The 21,902-nt window shown below is 34.9% G+C and overlaps 1 protein-coding gene across 1 annotated transcript; it reads left to right on the forward strand.

Moving 5' to 3' along the window:
• Positions 1–533: 533 nt before the first annotated feature.
• On the forward strand, positions 534–20,949 carry LOC132099061 (protein kinase C theta type-like). Its single transcript, XM_059505486.1, has 17 exons — positions 534–821; positions 3,836–4,035; positions 4,304–4,364; positions 4,544–4,724; positions 6,333–6,364; positions 6,473–6,558; positions 6,902–7,031; positions 7,854–7,963; positions 9,773–9,911; positions 13,543–13,700; positions 18,711–18,884; positions 19,256–19,347; positions 19,432–19,494; positions 19,595–19,733; positions 19,861–20,049; positions 20,127–20,255; positions 20,663–20,949. The coding sequence occupies exons 1-17, from the start codon at positions 704–706 to the stop codon at positions 20,819–20,821; spliced, it is 2,160 nt and encodes a 719-aa protein (XP_059361469.1). The 5' UTR covers positions 534–703; the 3' UTR covers positions 20,822–20,949.
• The last annotated feature ends 953 nt before the right edge of the window (positions 20,950–21,902 follow it).

Here is a 21,902-nt window from a genome sequence, read left to right on the forward strand (position 1 = left end):
GGTGTGAACTGGTGTTAAATTAAAGGGCGCGTGTATTATGGAAAGAAGTTAAGCATGTATTAGGCTGTGTTTCCATTAGAAAGCAAGCATTTCAGAATGTGCTTACAACCATGTTGTTGATGGCTTTTTTGATGCTGGGCTTTAGTAAATGGTTAAAGGTGAGATTATTATACATTTTTATTTATACTGAATATTATTGATTATATGTATGATTATATTTGAAAGTTATTATTTTAATTGTTGATACAAATCTGCTAAAAAAATGGTAATATACTGACTTTATATATTTACTAATATGCATTTAATTTAAATTTGTAATTTTGTTATTTACTTTATTTTACTTTATTATTGTACTTTACTACTGGAATTGATTCTGTTTTATTCTGTTTTTGTAGACTGTTCCAGGTTTTCATCCCAGCATCATTTCTTCTAAAAGAGTAGCTATAAGAGAGGACAGATCTGGTGGACAAAGGACAAAGTTAAAAACTTATTTAAAGAATATCACTTTGGATGCCACAGACTGAAGGACACCACGATTGAGCCATCTGAGTTTCGAAACCCATATATCAGTCATCACAAATATGAAAATAAACCTCATATAGGATTACATCACTGTACAGACCCTTACAGTGGAATTAAACCACTGTGCTTTCAAGAAAACTATATTCGAGGCTATTGCTGTCGGATCTGAGAGTTTACAGTCATGTCTCCGTTCCTGAGGATTGGTTTTTCGAGTTTTGTGATGGACCCAGGGCTTGCCTACCATGAAGAAGTACTCAATCCATACTGCGCTGTCTACATGAAAGAAGCAGTGGAGACTGGTAAGATATTTTTGCTACAGATAAAAGAGGATAGTTTACTGTAAAAGCATCAAAACATAGATAGACAACAGACACCATGGGGCATTTTTTATCATTCTGAGGTTTAACATTTCATATACAGTATATTTAAATATGAAAGTCACTTGGAATTTTTTGCCATGCATTCATTATTTTTGACACTTTAAATTTCAAAATATAGAGATTATTTTCCTTGTTTTATATTGTTTTACCCTTGTCCCACATTTAATCCTAAAATATGAAAATCTATCAATATGAAAATGTATTAATACCCATATGAATAATGACTTGTTTAAAACTATATGATATGATTTTGCCCTGATTTGGGCAAAACTGTACTTAAGTTACAAATTAGAAAATAGAGTTAATGAAGAATTTGATAAGTAAATAGGAATTGTGTGATGTGCAGAGAAAATTAAAGACAAATCAAGGTAAATATGATTTAAAAAAACTCAATATTTTAATTTTGCTTTAAGCTGTAATTTTGGCAAATTATGTCTGAATTTTTGTTTTATTAAAGATTTTATTTATGATACATAAAATGCTATAATGCAAGACAAGCATTTTATAAAAAAAAATTAAATAAAGTAAATGAATGAAAAAAAAGAAGGTTTAAATAAATGAAAAAACAAAATGAATGCTGATTTCGGATGTGGTGAAAATGGCATAACTTACCATTATTGGAGAGTTTTGTCTCTAAGTGTGACTTCTTGAGTAATGTGTGTCATCAGTGTCATTGTCAGTAAAAAGGAAGTATCTGTTTCATTTCTATTAAACTCATCTTCAGGTTGTAATTCACAATGTCTATCACACACATCCCACAATTTCACTTACTGGGTACTTAGTCATTAGATTATTCAGCAAAAAAAATCAGTTTATGCTGACAGACAGATGCCAAATATGGAGCCATTGTTTCTGAGCATTTGACAACCAACTATGCAATAATTCAAAATGTTTTGCAAATGCCTTCAAGATGTTTTTACACATACTACTGTAGGTACTGTATAACTGAAACTCTATGAAACCTACAGGAATGGTTTGCACTAAATTGAAATTCTGTCATTATTTTACTCACCCTCATGTTCTTCCGAAATAATGATTTATTCAGGAATCAAACATCACTACTTCTGTCATGGATGCATTTTTTACAAATATTTTTATGTGAATTATTCATTAAGACCACTGACCACTGCAGTGTCTCATTGCTTCTATACTGCCAGTTAGCACAACAAGTAGAACGCCCAATTATAATAAACAAAGCAAATCAAGAAGAGCCAAATTAATATTTAACTATTTCTGCAAAAGTGCATTTGAACTCACCTACCGTATGCATGTCAGAGGATATATATATATGTGTGTGTGTGTATTATATATATTATGCAACATATTTACTTGCATGGATGTCCATAGCTGGTAAAATGTGGGTGTAAATCAGATCAGATGAAATGATAAGCAGTTGTACAGACATGCATATTACTCAAACATAGCCACTATGCAGTGCTGAAGACATGAGGCTTTCCCAGCAACCCCTTTGGTTTTGTTCTCTACAACAAACCACAACCACACATACCAGTCAAAATATAAAGTGTCACGTCATTCTGAAACACTTTTGAAACATCTCCTCTCTCAAGCACAAGTCAGATGAACTGTATGCCAGTTCTTTTTATTTTTTAATTTTTTAAAATGTGTTTAATGTCAAATGACACATTAAATGAAAGTGTTTGCAGCCTATTTTACCTGTGTTTCTAAGCGCAACAATATAATTGAACTAATCAAATAAATTAAATGAATAGATTTAAATGTAGAGCTGTACTTGATTTTATCCTGGGAACCTGGGAGGGTAGACTACAATGCCGGCTGTTCTGACTCACAGTCTGTAAGTACGCTTACATATTTAAAGGATTTGTCACTGATGATTCAAACACTAGTTTTGAGAATGTATAGTAGGCTTGTCTGTTGTTTCTCAGATCACAAATGCAGACATGGTACTATGTTTACGCGGCGCGATGCAAATTGTATTTATTTACAGAGATATATGATGTCAGACTTGTCCGTGTGTGAAGACGTTGCGCAGTGCAAATCTGTGAATGAATGTTCGGAAGTGAGGTAAACTTCAACAGATTTCCCCTGCTCAGGGAGTACAGGGAGCAATGGACACTGTGTAGGGACCATGTCAATGGGAACACAGTTCATGCATGGGGATCACTTCTAATGAGCTGATTATCTGAATCAGGTGTGTTAACAAAGAGAGACATGCAAAATATGCAGAGCTGGGGGGCGCGAGGACTGGAATTGAGAATTGAGTCCCCACCGGATGCAGCAATTGCCTCATTTATAATAGGTTTTAATGTTTAAGTCTCGGTGCTCCAGGACAAACGGCATGACCGTATGTTATAGCGTGTAACATTTCCGTTACACGCTTGATGCATTCGGCCATTCACTACGCACTGGAGCAGCTGGCCAATCAGAGCACACCTGGCTTTTCAGAACGCTGAGCTTTGTACAAATTGACATGTTTCAGAAATGCGGGCATAGAGGAGAAACAATAATGTACAGTATGTGGAAAATAAAGTGTTTTTTTTTTTACTTAAATTGAATAAACTCATTTCATTACACCAAATAATGTTCTTTTTAGCAACATCATATGACCCCTTTAAGAGTTATTTGATGCCTCATGCACAAAAAAAGACCAGGAACAGCATTAAGAAAAAGCAAACAGAGCTGATTTTAAATGTCATGTTGGAGTTTAACTAAGGTAAATAGGTGACAATCAACCAACATTACACGGTACTATATTTGTATTCCTGCAGTAAAAGCTGTCAGATTATCGAACAGTTAGAGCATTGTGCCATTTCAGTGGTATTAGTTTCAGATCCAGTTAATCCAGCTAGAATGGTGTAACACATGAAGTGATTTACTCGTGCTGAAGCTTAGTCCAGTCAAACTGTCAGTGGTGTGGAACTGATTTGGAGGTGTATTTGTGTGTGTATATGTAGAAAAGGGTCAGGTGTACAAACAGAAGCGACCCACCATGTATCCCCCCTGGAACAGCACATTTGACGCTCACGTCCACAGAGGACGAGTAATGCATGTGGTGGTCAAGGACAAGACGGCTGAGCTAAAGGCAGAGGCTACTGTTCAACTCGACACCCTCGCTTCACGCTGTAAGAAAGAGAACGGCAAACTGGAGATCTGGGTGAGAGTTTGTGTGTGATCAACAGCGGTGACATGCTCAGAAAATCAAATCCAAGCTAAATGGAAACAAATGTGTTACCAGTGCTGATATACAGTCGACCATTTGTTATTGTTGTTGTTTATTATAAATAAAAAGCAATCAAGTTTGGGTGGATTAGAACACTTAATTTATTTATAAAAAAAATAAATTGAAAACGTAGCAAATGGATGTGTAATGAATGTTTTCAATATATTTCCAATAATTTGAGATTCATTTTTGTGTATTATAGGTTGAACTGAAGCCACAGGGTCGCTTATTGATGGAAGCGCACTATTTTTTGGAGAGGAGTGGTGAGTATCAAAATCTGATTCACAAACAATCTCTTACTGATTATTATATTAATGCAAGCATTGTTAGTTTTATGATTATGTTATCATGAGCTGATTGATCTTGTCCAGGGGTTTTCAAACTGGGAAAGGGTACATAAATCATTTTTGGAGTTTTTGTGTGGGTTCTTGTTTGTTCTTAGATGCTGCAGGTCACGGCGAAGGAGGTGGAGAAACCGAACGGGAAAAAGAAGGGGTGTTCGCACTGCATCACAGACGGGGAGCCATCAAACAGGCTAAAGTTCATGTGGTCAAATGTCACGAGTTTACTGCCACTTTTTTCCCTCAGCCGACCTTCTGTTCAGTCTGCAAGGAGTTCGTCTGGTATTACGTCTCAAATATTCATATTTAAAACAACACTCTTCTTAAGAAATAACTATGTTAGAGATAACATGAAACAGCATTCACAACTTATGTAAAATAATGTGGGGTGGAATTTTATGGACGAATCTATTTATCTATTTTGATTTGACTGGATGAAAACATGTTAACAAGGAAAATACTGATTAATAATATATTTTTAATGATATATATTTTTTTAATAATAAAGGTTTTGTTTGTTTTTTATGAAATACTTTGCACTGACAATGTGTGAACAGTATAACTTTGATTTCCTGGTCTCTTTAGAACAATCAATCAACCACTGAATCGTGAATTGAATGGTGAGAATATATATGGGCCATTCTACAGAACTGGTCCAAACTCTTGTCCCACAACCAAAAAAAAAACATTTAAAAGCATTTAATTATTCAAATCTTAGATGTTTACTAAGATACTTCTATTCTCTATTGAAACCCACAATAATATTTAAAATATTAGTAAGCTTAATATATTTAAAATCATCATTTATTTGGGTACTTTCAAATAGGAGGTGGCTGTTCCTAACCCTAACCCCTAAATTTCAATTTATGAAAATGATATTGAAATAGTTTTTTAATTTATTTTTTTATATGTGTGTACAACTGTTCAGAACTGTGCTAGTTAACCATGTGCTGATTAGCATCTTTGAGATAAGTTTAAAACTTATCTAAAGTTGTCACTACTGAAACATTTGGTGGAATTTTGGTAATGAAATATTTGGGTTTTTTGCGGGGAGTTATCCCATAAAATTGTCCGTAACGTAGATATAATACAATTTGCATACAATTTTTTTGGAAAAATATATATTTTTACTTTGGATCCATTTTGTAGAATGGCCCATATATATACATATATATATATACAGTACAGACCAAAAGTTTGGAAACATTACTATTTTTAATGTTTTTAAAAGAAGTTTCTTCTGCTTATCAAGCCTGCATTTATTTGATCAAAAATACAGAAAAAACAGTAATATATTATTACAATTTAAAATAATTGTTTTTAAATTTATTATACTTTAAATTATCATTTATTTCTGTGATGCAAAGCTGAATTTTTAGGATCATTATCACATGATCCTTTAGAAATCATTCTAATATGATGATTCATTATCAAAGTTGGAAACAGTTCTGCTGCTTAATATTTTTTCAGAACATGTGATACTTTTTTAGGATACTTTGATGAATAAAAAGTAAAAAAAAAAAAAAGAAGAAGCTATGTTTTTAAAATATAAATATTTTGTAATAACAATATACACTACTGGTCAGTAATTTGGGGTCAGTAATTTTTTTTCTTTCTTTTTTTAAAATAAAATCAATACTTTTATTCAGCAAGGATGTGTTAAATTGATAAAAAGTGATAGTAAAGAAAATATATTATTAGAAAATTTTTTTTTTAATAAATGCAGTTGTTTTTAACCTTTTATTCATCAAATATATTAGACAGCAGAACTGTTTCCAACACTCATAATAAATCAACACTTATATTATATTAGATTATATATTACTAATATTTATACAACAAAATATATTAAGATTATAAATATACATGTGATTTCTTTTCCTGTTTCAGGGGCCTGAATAAACAGGGATATCAGTGTCGGCGTAAGTCTTTTTTTTTCACATCCTCATTGCTGTAGCAGTTCTTATACAAGTGTCCACTGAATTACTGTAAGGACTCCACCTACACACTTCTCTCTATTTGTTCCCCAGAATGCAATGCTGCCATTCATAAAAAGTGTATCGACAAAGTCATCGCCAAATGCACAGGCTCAGCAATAAACAGTAAAGAAACCATGGTAAACACAAGATTCTTTTCATCACCCTTTTATCCAATTACATAAAGCACACTTTGTGTTTTGTTTCCTTTTTTGTTACTTAACACTCATTGTAACACTGATTTTACTGTAAATCAGAGAACTTTGGACATTTTGTGCAACGGTATGCTAATTATAGATCTTTTTGTTTCAGAATCCTTCCCCTTTCAGTAATTGTTAAATGCCACAAAATAGTTTTTCCAACGTTTACTGAGTCACGCTGACAATAATGAATGACGTTTTGGACAGATTTTCTTGTTGACCTGGTGTGTGAGTGTTTGTATGCTTTCTACGCTAAATATGTGTGCATATGTGTGGGTTTCAGATCCATAAGGAACGTTTTAAGATTGACATGCCTCACAGGTTTAAAGTGTATAACTACATGAGCCCGACATTCTGTGAGCACTGTGGAACCTTGTTGTGGGGTCTTGCTCGGCAGGGCCTTAAATGTGAAGGTGATTCATTACACAACCACATGCCAGCTGTAAAGGTCTAAGTGTGTGAAAGAATCACTCAGTGTTTTTCCATTTTGTTAACGTCTAAAACTATTCTATCAAAAATTGTGTTTAAATAATGTAATAAACTTTAAAATTGGTGCTGTCAAAGCGATTAATCATGATTAATCATATCCAAAATAAGATTTTTTTGTTTAAATAATATATTTGTGTGTGTGTACTGTGTATATTTATGTATACATCAATACACCCATGCATGTATGTTTTTATATATAAAATCTTTTTATTTATATATAATATAAATTATATATGTATATATATACAGACACACACGCACACAACCGTAAATATTTTTAAAATATATGATAATTATGTATGTTTGTGTACTTATATGTAAAAAAATTAAATACACAGTACACATTTATTATTTAAACAAATGTTTTTGGAAGAGATTAATCATGATTTAACACTAAATATGTACTAAATATGTATTATTTAGCTTGAGATGTTACCACACACACAAACATATATACATACATATACATATGTTAGGACATATGCAATAGAAGTAGTGAATTATAATCTATTTTATTTGAAGCATTTGCATAAAATATGGAACATTTTGTTACATTTAGATAAAAACTACTAATGTAATTTAAAGTAAATGCAATGCAAAGTAATTGAACAGAACTCTAAAATCAAGTTTCTAAAATTCATATATTTTTTTGCATAATCACATTTTAAATAATTGTATTTATCAAAATGTCCACACAATATTTTAGACTTCCATTTGAATGTTTTGAGTGTTTTCTGTCCTTGCAGAGTGTGGCATGAATGTTCACCATAAATGTCAGAAGAAAGTAGCAAACCTTTGTGGGGTCAACCAGAAGTTAATGGCAGAGGCCCTGGCTATGATTGAGAGCACTCAACAGGTTGGAAGACACATATATTATGAACCACAGATGCTAAACAGCTTGACACAAGCATGTAACAATTGTCACCATTTACTGTTGTTTGGTGAATTTTAGTGGATGAAGTACAGTCATTTCAATAGGGATCTATATGTACAGGAGTTTTGAGTGAGGCCAAAATATTTCTTCAGGCAGCTTTTGCAAAGGGTTCAAGTTGTTTTATGTCAAAATTTTGCTAATGTGACCACGCATTTAGTTTCTAAGTCTATTACAGCTGCAATTTTACTTTAGGTTTGTTCAAAACTACATTGTAATAGAAAGCTACTTAATAGCACATGGGTTTAAAGGCACAAACATTTGAATGAAACTCAGTGTAACTCAAACAAATTAATGTAACCCCCTTGAGCACTGGAGTTGGTTATGATCTTCATCGCCAGCATGTTCATTAATAGAAATAGTGCACCCAAAATGAAAATACTGTCATCATGTACTCCCCCTCAGGTTGTTCCAAACCTGTGAATTTCTTTACTCAGCAAAATACAAAAGAAGATATTTTGAAGAATGTGGGTAACTAAAGAATCTTTGGTCCTCATTGACTTCCATAGTTCCATTTTTCAGTGGGGACAAGCAACTGTTGGTTTACCCACATTCTTCAAAATATCTTCTTTTCTGTTCAACAGAAAAAAGAAAGTCTAAAAGTTTGAAACAACATGAGGGTGAGTAAAAGTCAGAATTTTTATTTTTTGGGTGAACTATTTCTTTTACAAGACACTCCTAGTACACTAATAGTGCAAGAGACTCAAGGAAAGCAAAGTTTATTCCATTGGAGTTTGTTATTAGCAGTATTGGGGATAGTTACTTTTAAAAGTAATGCATTACAATATTGCATTACTCCCTAAAAAAGAAACTAATTACGTTACTTAGTTACTTTTTATGGAAATTAATGCGTGACATTAATTTTGCGTTACTTACACGTTACTTTTTGAGCAGGGCTTGATAAGAAGTTCAATTTATAGCAAATATAAAAGCCCTATAAAAGGAAAAGTAAATTCACGTCTGTACAGTAGAACACGGGAGAAGAAGGTTCAACCCTCTTCAGCAACTAAAAAACAATGAAGCACAATTGTTAGTTTATCTAAAGTCATTTTTGCTTATTAGTATGGTTGAACTGGATCATCAAAGGTCAGCAACAAAGACACTGTTAATAAAATGGGATTAGATACATATGTGTATGTGACGATTGGGGCGGGGCCGAGAGACGTGGGAACAGGAGACTTTTCAGTCAATAAATAGGAAAACAAACCCATTGGCATTACTTTTTAAAAAAAGTAACTCAGATATTTTCTTGTAAATTAAAAAGTAATGAGTTACTTTACAGTTACTTGAAAAAAGGTAATCTGATTACGTAACTCGCGTTACTTGTAATGTGTTACCCCCAACACTGGTTATTAGCCTGTAGCTAAGCTAACAATGCCATCCTCTAATAAGCATACAAAATAAATAACACACAAATATGGGTTAAAATAGAATATTTTAAGTAGAATAACAACTATTGGTTTATGTTTAAGAGTATCGGTTGACACTTATCCGCCAAGTTGAAAGAAATTTTTCACTGAGCTCGTCGCAATAAAAAATAAAGCAAGAATGCAGTTATGTACAATGGGACCACAGGCTAGCAATGCTGTAGAATATGTTTTTTTTTTGTCTAACTCAACATGCAATAGTACACAGATGAACACAGTGTGACAAAGACTGAATGGCATGAATGACCTGCATTATCATGTGGTGGTGGATTTTTAATCTGAACTATGTGTGCATTTCTTTCCATAGCAGTCTCGCAACTCGCGGGATAGTGAGGTTGTTGGTCAAGAGGGTTCAGTGGGTGTAAATCAGACAGGGGTCACTGGAGAGCCTTCAGGTCACTTACCAATTTCACCCCTTGCGCCTGCACCCCCTCTACCACGCAAAGGTAAATATAACATGCACAAAAGCAACATATTCACAATTCTGAAAAGATTTAAGTGCCAAACTTGCTACTAACTAAAGATTCGTCAAATTACCTCAGAAAGAAGTGAAGTCGGTCTCAGTCATCCACAGAGTTCCGTTTTAAGTGCACTGGGACTACATCGGGAGTTGGCCATTTCTAGGATTTTAACGTTGCCAAAATTCTTTCAGAAACATTCCTTCTCTGGAAATGACCAGAAGTGAGCTTATAAGGAACAAGATAGTGGGCTGAGAGGAAGTGACCTTACGAAAAAGAAGTTTATTCAAGTGCTTTTAGTTTACATTTTATGTACTTCTCAGAAATGGGCTTTATGTACGCCTCAGAAATATACTTAAAATAACATTTAGGTATACTTGACTTATACTTAAAAAAGTCTACATATATTTGAACTATACTTGTGCTCCTAGAATCAGTGTAGTGTTGTCAAAAGACCCGGTACTTCGGTACCAAGTCGGTACTAAAAAAATGAAAATGTCACGGTACCAGGTTTCTGTAAGTACCGGTGGTACCGAGGACCCGTTCCATCCCGGTTCTGGATGCATACAGCGCTATGATTACCGCGAAGCAGAAAACGCGGACGGAATCCAGGAATCCAAAATCCAGTCATGAAAATGAAACTTACATTTTAATATGGACAGTCATGGAATTTGTCAAAGTTAGCATAAATTAATCAAATCAAATCTCCATATGGACCAGTATCTGTAAATGTTAAGCCGCAAAAGTTGTTTGAAATATGAATCTGTTTTCTGCGCGTCTCTGTGTGAATTAATGAATGGCAGAGACGTGCGGGTCTTTTTAATATATAGACTGAAGCGCATGAGGCTTGAATTAATTTCAGCATCTGAGCTTCTCCATCAAGCGATCTTAACTTTTCAGTTCATCTCAATGGACGCACAGCGCACCTGTATTTGATGCTCTGTAAACTATTTGTGAAGGCGCACGACTCACCGTCGCTTTACTGATAGCACTGTTTCTCACACATGCAAAGAGAGAGCGAGCGAGAGTCTTACCACGCTGAATCCACACGCTATATGTAAACTATTCTTTGTTGTCTTCTCCTGTCAAAATAATGGAGTTCATTTAGAATTATTCATATTCATTTTCGAACAAACAGAAGACACCGGTTTCTCCGGTAGTGGGCGGAGCTAATGCGCAAATGGCAATGTCATTGGCTGGCGCTGATTTAGTACCGCACCTGTTTTGATTTCAGCAAATCATTTTGACCGAACGCAGACAACGTGATTAATATTCATGAATCCAGCAGCTCATCAATTCATAGTGCATTGTATATACATTAGTATAATAGTAGATTTAGTAGTAGTATTTTCTTTTAATAATAATTAATATGATCTATTACTATTTTTTTTACAGAAACCCTCAATGACCAAAAATATCTTAAGCATCACCACCAGTCTTAAGTTCAGTTAAAATGACAAATATGCATTCATTAGGCCTAAAAGTTCATTTTTACATAAAGGCATTGTGCTAGAAATATTACTATTATTTAGTAAAATGTATGTGATAGTGCTACTACTGTTGAAAAAAATTATAAAACTTTATTTTTTAAAGAAATAAATCACAATGTTTCTTCCATGTTTTAATTTTAATAGCAAATCCCCTTTATTTACCAAAAATAAAATGTTTAAATTTCAAAAATTAAAAAACAAATTAAATTTGGGTGAAACTTGTTTACTGTTTTTCATAATTATATAACTTGTAGAAAAACTTTAAACACAGTTGTAAATAAGTATAAAGAATGGCATCGGTTTCATTTTTAGTGCTAAAAAGTTTTTTTTTTTTAATTAGCATATTTTTGTGTTTTGCTTTGGTACCGAAATTGGTACCGAGAACCGTGGATTTTCACTGGTATCGGTACCAAATACTGAAATTTTGGTACCGTGACAACACTAAATCAGTGTTTTCATTGTTATATGGTGGAGGGCGCTAGTACACATTTTCTGCACAGAATTTCCAAAAAAATCTAATCTAACACGATCATCTGACATGAAACAGCATCAAAACTGTAACATTATGAAATAAAATGTCGACAAATGAAGACATAGTAATTATAGTCAAGCTTTGGGGTGTTCATCTACAGGTACGTTTTGATTATCATTCTGTTTCCAATTCTGTAGTCTTTGTCCAGCTTTTTGTTCAAAATGTTATTTATTTATTTTTTATTAAACTTACCCACATTAAATTGTTTAAAAAAAGAATGCATGAAGCTAGAATAAAATGTTTTTGGTTACAAGCAGATACCTGTTTTTTCTTTGGATGTTTTGTATGTTCAGATATTCATATAACAAAATATATAAAAATTCAAACCTAAACAGAGATATAGTAGTATACTTAAATTCTGATGTAAAGTTACTAGTAGTATAAAACTACTAAACTAGTAGTTTACTGAGACTATACTTCAAAGTGTATGAAGTATTTAATTAGTAAATTATCAGTATACCTATAAGTTTTTTTTAAGTATACATGCAGTACAAACTACAAACATAGGAGGTAAACTAGTTGTGTACTAAAAATTTGCTACATTTACACTTAAAGTATACTTCAAAGTATACTTTTATATACTAGAAAGTGGGCCAATTTAGTCCCAAGGAGTATTGAAACAGTACACTTAGAAGTGTACTACTAGAACACTGATATTTTTATACTTGCTACATAAAGTATACTTAAAAATATACTTGAACTTTACTTAAGTATACTTAATAAAATTAACTTGAAGTATACTACTTTTTGGTAAGGGTGGGCAGTTGATATAGTTTTATGTTAGCACGTGGCTAACAATGTCACAAGCACAAAAATTACATAGTGCCCAAAAACAATGGGTAAAGCATTCCATTTTAATTAGATGGGAATATTTTCTGATGATATTTAACAGTATAAGATGTAACATTCTGACATAATTCACCATAACTTAGCATTCTGGAATTGACTTATCTGATTAATATGTGCGAGATGTTGCCTTACAATTTGGACAGAATGACTTAGAAAGTATAATTTACACACACACAGACACACACACACACAGCACACTTCCTCTTTGAACTGTTGCCATCTGGTCGACGCTACAGAGCACTGAGCACCAGAACGACCAGACACAGGAACAGTTTCTTCCCTCAGGCAATCCATCTTATGAACAGTTGATAATAACTGTGGAACACACTACACTATTTATATTTATATACACATACACTTATTTATCTAACACACATACTTAGCATACACTTATGCTACACATAACTGCTCATTGTAATATACCTGCCATACATCATCAATTTGTATATTGTCATTCCTTACCTACCTATTTGTATTTTTTTGTATTTTTTATTCCTTATTGTGTTTTTTGTTCTGTCGCTGTCATTATGTTGCACTGCGGAGCTTCTGTCATGAAAACAAATTCCTCGTATGTGTGAACATACCTGGCAATAAAGCTCATTCTGAATTTTAATGTCTACCATTTGGAACAAACTTTGGATCCGAAATTTTTTTCCCTTGCTAAGAAACTTTTTTATTGATTGATTGTTTGGATTAATCCTGTCCTGTTCAGTTTAATTTATGTCCAAATGTTCTTTCCTCCCCACAGAGCATCAAGGTATTTCATGGGACACTCCGGCTGAGGGCCGCAGGCCAAGTCTTGAACAGCCTGAGTCAGTGTACGCCACCCCACGCAAAGAGCATCACAAATTCAACCTAGATAATTTTACTCTGCATAAGATGCTGGGCAAGGGAAGCTTTGGAAAGGTAGGAATATTTTATTCAACTCACAGCAAACACATCACAGCAGTGACTTTTCATTTAAACTACATTATATACCAACTCTTGAAAAATGACTGGCTTAGAAATAATATAAATAACAAATCATCAGTGATTAACTTTTAAATACTACTATGAGGATGCCAAACAAGATACTAAACCAAATCTTGGCAAACCGTTGCAGTACTGAAACTAAACTATGACCTGGCAAATTTGGATACATGTTTTTAAGAATATAAGGAACTGGCATAAAATCTAATTTCTGCTACACACAGATCATGTTCATGTCCCTTGAAGTCAGTTCAAGTGGTGGCTGTATTTGTTAACATTCATGGACAGCTGTTATGTGGCATAACTGAATTAGGCATTGCAAGACAACAAGCCTATTAAACTTCATTTTGGAACATCATTCTGGATGCATACTCGTGTATTTCTCTATGAATCTTGCATATTAGTCAGCTGCAAATATGTCTTGACCCCAAAAAAATTTTTAACAAAGGGTTTCTCAGTGGTTTACAGTAGTATCAAATGTACTTAAAAACATTCTAAAAGTTTACCAAAGTTTGACTCCAAGAAATGCCCCGTTTTCAAAATGGCAGCCGCCAGGTCCTTAAAATGATCATTACTCCTTTGCATTCCACCTAGGCCAGAAATATTCGTGCCTGATATATGTTTTGGCCATGTAATATTCTAATTAGCATATATGCATGATAGATAAGTGATTACAAGTCCAATTATATATTAAAGCAATTGGTTACAAGCATATTTATGGGAAAAATAAGAAAAATTTTCCCTAAGTACAGGTACATGTAAAAAAATTAGAATATCATGGAAAAGTTCTATTTTTTTTAATTGAATTTAAAAAAGCAAACTTTTTTATATTCTAGATACATTGCACACAAACTGAAATATTTAAAGAGTTTTTGTTTGAGTTTGATGGTTACGACTTACAGCTTCAGTATCTCAAAAAAAAAAAAAAAAGAATATTTTCTCAAAGATCAATCAAAAAATTATTTACAAAACAGAAATGTTCAAGATCTCCAAAGTAGGTTTAATTATGCACTCAATACTTGGTTGGGGCTCCTTTTGCAATTACTGCCTGTGGCACTGCAGGTTGCTTTGATGGGGCCTTCAGCTCCTCTGTATTGTTTTTCAGATGTTTCTTATCTTCCTCTTCACAATACCCCATAGATTCTCCGTGAGATTCAGGTCAGGTGTGTAAGGGAAACAGGTAAATTTAGCTCAAAGGGAATCATTTAAGATTTTAAGGGAATTTAAACAGAATCACTGTTTCACGGCTGATCACTGAGACGCCCTGCGATTCACTGAACGAGCCGTTTAACATCAAATCTGCGCTGGATATTAATATCCAAAGTATAGTGAAAACACTATCAATTAGCACAGTAACAAGATTGGCAGTTTAAGACATTAACTTGTAAGCACAAAACACAAGATACTTCTCTTTTCAATATGAATGAGGCTTTATTAGATAAATCTAAAACATATAAACTAATCTAACACATAAACGCACGCACTCACACATTCACACAAGTTGAAGGAAGATTGAATGTTAGGGAAAGATGAGTTTAAGAGAATGGAAATGTGGAATCCCAAGTTTACAGCAATACTGTACGTTAAATTGCATAGATATGAACAACCATTAATCATTTAATTAACCCTCGCATTGAGTTCCTCAATGAGGTTAAAATTATATTAGATACACCAGTACAAATGTCTGAAGGTACATTGCCTGTGTTCCCTTTGTTGTCGTTGAAAGGAGGTTTCCCGATGTCGCTGATTGGCTGGAAGTTCAGTAGTCGCTGAAGTGACGTCTTGGGAAGCCTGTGGTTGGGCGTTGGCTGAAGACGCGTAGTTGTGTGGCTGGTTGAAGTTGAACGGGCATCCGAGGTCAGACGTCGGAGACTCGACGTTACAAAACTTAACTCAGAACACGAAACTCACAAACGGAAAAGAAAAGAAGTAAAGTTTGACGAAACTAGTTGGTGTTTCTTCTCATCGTGGCTAAGTAGCAGCAGGCGTGCAGGCTGACGCACGCTGGAACCGCGCTCAAAGAACAGTGATGACTAAAAGCATGACTAGGAGCAAAGCTAAAAGCATAGTAAAAAGCTTGCATGACTGATAGCAAAAGCAAAGCTAAAACTTAAAGCAAAATTTTATGGTGTCCTAAGTATTTAAACTGGCCTGTTGGCCACACCTCAAATGTTGTCTTGACCAATCAGATATTGTCTTGGCTCGGGGGTATCATAAATCATATGTTATCTTATCAAGCATGTGGTCCGAATTTTCCCGCTCTTGAAGGGTATAATTTTGGACATGATTCCTATAACAAGAATATGATACATTTGAAAAATAACTGATGGTCATGACTGTTCATTCACAAACACACTAAACATGAATATGTATCCTTAAGCGATCCAATAGTTATTAAAAGACATACACAATAAGTGATTATAACATGATAGTCAAATGTGTGGGTTACATACAAATGAATATGGAGTGAAGCGATGGACTGATATTCATTTATAAGTCTTTTTGAGTTCAGTTTGGTCCATATATATGTAGAAAAGACAGTTTCTTTGTCATTATCTGACAAAGATTTCTGTGGAGACCAGAGGTTAAAAGCCCCCCCCCTTAGGAATTTCAATCTGGTTCTGCTAGGTGGGGGAAGTGTTTAAGGATATTGTGTATAACTCATGGGTTTACATGTGATGTCCGGCGTTGCATCTCAACTACTTGCCCCAAATTTGACAATCTCTTCTCCGAATTGAAATTTTCAATAATTGTTCTACGTAGTGGTGTTAATGTTGAAAGCTGTTCTGTGACAGAGTTGGTTGGTTGCTTATCTTGCTTGGGACTTGTGGCACAGAATGTTTTATGACTTCCTGTCGCCTTTCTGAGGAATTCGGCTCGTGTTTCAACCACAGTTCTGATCCACTCTTTAATTTGTCTGATTCGGGTCAGATCTGCTACAGGTGAGTTGGCTGGCCAATCAAGCACAGTAATATCATGGTCTGCAAACCACTTGGAAGTGGTTTTTGCACTGTGGGTAGGTGCTAAATTCCTGCTGCAAAATTAATTAGCATCTCCATTAAGCTTGTCAGCAGATGGAAGCATAAAGTGCTCCAAAATCTCCTGGTAGATGGCAACATTGACTTTGGACTTGATAAAACACAATGAACCAACACCAGCAGACGTCATGGCCCCCCAAATCATCTCTGACATCAGAAACTTCACACTGGACTTTAGATTCTGTGCCTCTCCAGTCTTCCTCCAGACCTTGATTTCCAAATCAAATGAAAAATTTACTTTCATCTGAAAAGAGGACTGTGGACCACTGAGCAACAGTCCAGTTCTTTTCCTCCTTACCCCAGGTGAAATGCTTCTGATGTTGTTTCTGGTTCAGGAGTGGCTTGGTTCCAGGAATGTGACAGCTGTAGCCCTTTTCCTGAAGACGTCTGAGCGTGATGACTCTTTATGCGCTGACTCCGGCTTCAGTTCACTCCTTATGAAGGTCTCCCAAGTTCTTGAATCTGCTTTTCCTGACAATCTTCCCATGGCTGAAGTCATCCCTGTTGCTTTTGCACCTTTATCTACCCCACTTTTTCCTTCCAGTCAACTTTCTATAAATATATTTTGATACAGCACTCTGTGAATAGATTCAAGCTCAAAATGGAATATTCAAATTTTTTGAGATACTGATTTTTTTTATTTTCCTAAGCTGTAAGTCGTAACAAACTGTCACGGAGTGACACCTCTCACCTCTCTCCGGTCTCATGCGCTCCTTGTCACCTGAGTTCTAGGACTGCAATTCCCATCCTTCCCTTCTGCTATCATTAGTTTCCAGCCCTGTCTGGTTTTCTCATCAGCATCATCATATCCACCGGTTAATCATTATCCCCCCTTTATCCGGACTGCCTGGTTCTGTGTTTCTCTGTGAAGTGTTGTTTTACCACGCTGCATGTTGCTTCGTGCTACCTTAGTGTTTTATGCTCTGTGCATCCTTGGTTTGATACCTGCTTCAATAAAGTCCTGCAGATGGATCCGACTGCCTCTACTTCGTCATTACACAAACAGAATTAAAACAAAAAAACTCTTGAAATATTTCTGTTTGTGTGCACTGAATCTAGAATATACAAAAGTTTACTTTTTTAAATTAAATTACAAAAAATAAAGAACGTTTCTTTAAGTAGTCAAGCATGAATTTTGTTTGAGAACAATGGTATACACTGTGCTGCCAACAACATTACAATGAGTCAAGCAATATCAAATGTCAGTATTCTTTTCCACCATGTTCTGAATTGCTGAAATTTGTTTATTTAGTTTTGTTGGGTTTAGTATAATGCCACCTTTATACTCAAAAACATCTATAGAGGATGCATTACATAAGTATTACCTTATTCAAATTGAAATGAGTGACCATTTTAGAGGTTTCACACACAGGCCTCTGTTCGAGGGTAATACAGGGTTGTTTATGATCAAAGTTATACAACTCCAATTTAAGTTACTTTTGGGTGCAATAACTTTTACATTGATTGTAAAGTCTGTGTTTTAGAAAAAAAACACGTACTGAGTAGGAGTTACATGACATAGGCTAAATTGTTTACATCTCTGGTTCACCCCAAACAATGATAAAACCTTACAGTATTTTCACAAAATCATGTATTCCATAAATATGTAATCATGTCAGTGCAATTTAGACAAGTCCAATGGATTCATAGACCCAGAAAACATAGGGTTAGACACCAAGAATACTTGACTAAGTCAAATAATGAAGGCGTTAGGATATTTTAAGGGCTCCCCACCCATCTTGAAAATTACACCTTTCTAGTGGTCAAACTTTGGTAAACTTTTAGTATGTTATTAAGGACACCTAATGCTACAAAAAACAGCTGAGAAACCTTTTGTTAGAATTATTTAAGGTTAGGTGTTTTTTTTTTCCTATATGCAGCTGCCTATATATGTTCATATGTGTTGTAGGTATTCCTGGCTGAGCTGAAAGGCTCAGGGCAGTTTTTTGCAGTAAAGGCATTGAAGAAGGATGTAGTTCTGATGGATGATGATGTAGAATGCACTATGGTGGAGAGGAGAGTGCTGTCTCTGGCCTGGGAACACCCCTTCCTCACACACCTCTACTGCACCTTCCAGACCAAGGTAATAGACTCTGACACACTTAGAGTTGGGCAGTATGACATATAGAGACATCTCAATGCATTTGCTATATATTTGATATTTTACTTTCAACATAGGTTTTTTTTTAAATCAAGGTCCTATATTGTGCATTTTATTTAGAATTAATATATATATATATAAAGTGAATAACTACAAATAATGATGAACTTGTATTATATTTATAGTATATGTATAAACTTTTGAATTTAAGTAATGGCCCTGAAATACTACAATATAAGATCTTGGACATTCCGCCCACCCCATGACACACTCTGAGTCACTCTCACATTCTGAAGTAATGTGGGTTTGTTCGACTGCTCTGAACTGTTCTGTTTCTGCATTGGCCTCTAAAGGAAAATCTTTTCTTCGTGATGGAGTACTTAAACGGGGGCGACTTAATGTTTCACATCCAGACCTGCCACAGATTTGACCTTCCGCGGTCCACGTGAGACTCACATACAGCCCCCACAAACACATTGCAAATGCAGAGAATCTTGTTTTTCATCTCCTCTCTTCTCTCTGGCGATAGGTTCTATGCAGCTGAGATCATTTGTGGGCTGCAGTTTCTACATTCTAAAGGCATTGTGTACAGGTATGCACTGATACATTACATAAAATATGAGCTAAGAGCGTGCTGATAGACAGCTCTTACAATGTTTTCATGTATTTATGTGTGTATTGTGCCTCCACAGAGATCTTAAGCTGGATAACATCTTGCTAGACATCGACGGTCACATCAAGATCGCAGATTTTGGCATGTGTAAAGAGAACATGTTTGGAGAAGCTAGAACGTGCACTTTCTGTGGAACCCCAGACTACATCGCTCCTGAGGTGAGGATCTCTACCACTTGTACCATAATTATATATCTTATTTTTTTATTGTTTACATATGTGATCCATTTTTGTACATAACAGATATTAAATAAAGCATGTAAATGAATACGAATGTGTTTCACAGATTCTGCTTGGGCAGAAATATGGGACTTCTGTAGACTGGTGGTCATTCGGTGTCCTTCTGTATGAGATGATGATTGGCCAGTCCCCATTTCATGGCCAGGATGAGGAAGAGTTGTTTCAGTCGATTCGCACAGATGACCCGTGCTACCCACGCTGGTTAACTAGAGACGCGAACGATATTCTTGTAAAGGTACGTCAGAGTTAACATTAAATAGAAGAATGCTCGATTTGTTATAAACTACAACTGCATTTTCTGAATGGTTCTAGCTATTTGTCCGGGAACCGGAGCGAAGGCTGGGTGTGAAAGGAAATATAAGGCAGCATGCATTCTTCAGAGACATAGACTGGAATGCTCTTGAGAAACGGCAGGTGGAGCCGCCCTTCAGGCCAACTGTGGTAAGTTCATTATTGCTGTAAAAGACTTGCCCGTAATGAGCTGCATAGCTAGATAACATTTTAAGGATTTCATAACCGCGCTCCTAATGCATAGGCATTTGTTCCTCATATTTTTGTTTTGGTGACTTGGTGAAAAAAGCTTTTGTGATTCACTGAAGACACAACAACATGTATGTGTTTGATTTGTTGTTGTTAGAGCATTAAGACAATGTTTTGTTTTTAGCTTAGCAACATGCTAACATTAAGTAGGCTTTTTGTGCTGTGAGCAACATTATTGAAAAACTTTTGAGGTTCCATTTCAGTTAAAGTACTGACTTAAGCAGGCAGCTGCCTGGGGAAACACTAGATTTAGGAAAAAAAGATTTAGGAGTTTACCTGTAACTGACACGCTAACTTTCCGTTAACAGAAATCAGCAGGTGACTGTAGCAACTTCGATAAGGAGTTCATAAACGAGAAGCCACGACTTTCCGTCACAGACCGTATCATCATCAACAGCGTGGACCAGACCATGTTCAACAACTTCTCCTTCATCAACCCAGCCATGGCCAATCTCAAGAGCCCCTGACTCACACACAAACAAGACATTTGTGCAAATACTGTAATATGGTACAAAGGAATAGGCAAACACTCACCTGAACATCATGTCAGTCTCAAGTCGACCTCATTTAATGCTACAGTCAGTAAATAAAAGCATAGTAGTGTCAAATTATGTCATATAAGTTGCATATTGTAATTATATTATTTGGTGCCTCCTTGCTGCAACACACACACAAAAAAGCATTTGAACGAGCAAAAGTAGAATGTGTTGGCTCATTTGCTGCGTCACTGAAAATAGTTCCAAACAAACTTGAAACAGGTGTCAAACACAAGTGATTTTTCAATCCTTAGCCGAATGAATCATTTCTGAATGATTTGAAGTTAATGAGCCAAGATTTGTCGCCTCCTACTGGTTCAATGATATAACCCTACAGAAAAATCTGTTACGAAATGTGGAATTGAAATCCGTTTATTTTGAATGAACAATTGAGCGAAATGAAAATGTCTGAAGTATCCGCATTGTGTTAACCATGGAAACAGAGCAATGTAGAGATTATTAAATGTGAGAATTGAATCATTTTAAATATTAGAACCGATTAAAAATGAATTTGCAGGCCAGTTTGGGGGAGATATATATGTGTTTGACATTGGCGAGGAATTTGATATTTGAATTTCAGCTTAATGTACAATGTACGTTTTGTATGGTATTTGTTTGAAAAGCGTTGTGATATCAAGATACTTGTGTTTGCTTGTGCATCATGAAAGATTAATTCATTATGTATTATTAGTAGGAATATGCTTTGGTGTCCAAATCTTTAATCATGTTTTGTTGTTTTATTATGTGCTCCGCACAATGACTTCTAAAGGCCTTGTATAGAGGTGTGTGTATGTACAAAGTTATAAATGAATTCTTGGAAATTAATGTGAAGTGTTAAAACTTCGATCAAAGCTGTTATATAGGGAACTGTACTACAATAAAGCTGTAAACACAAAGGCTTATTTGTTGAATGGGACCTTTTGGGACATGTTTACTTGAGGGACAATTATTTCAGGCAAGTCACAAATCAGTATTAAGTAACTGAAATTATGGGATATCCCATTTTGTATTA

This window comes from Carassius carassius, chromosome 22 (genome assembly GCF_963082965.1).
Source record: "Carassius carassius chromosome 22, fCarCar2.1, whole genome shotgun sequence".
In the NCBI taxonomy this organism is placed as follows: Eukaryota; Metazoa; Chordata; class Actinopteri; order Cypriniformes; family Cyprinidae; genus Carassius; species Carassius carassius.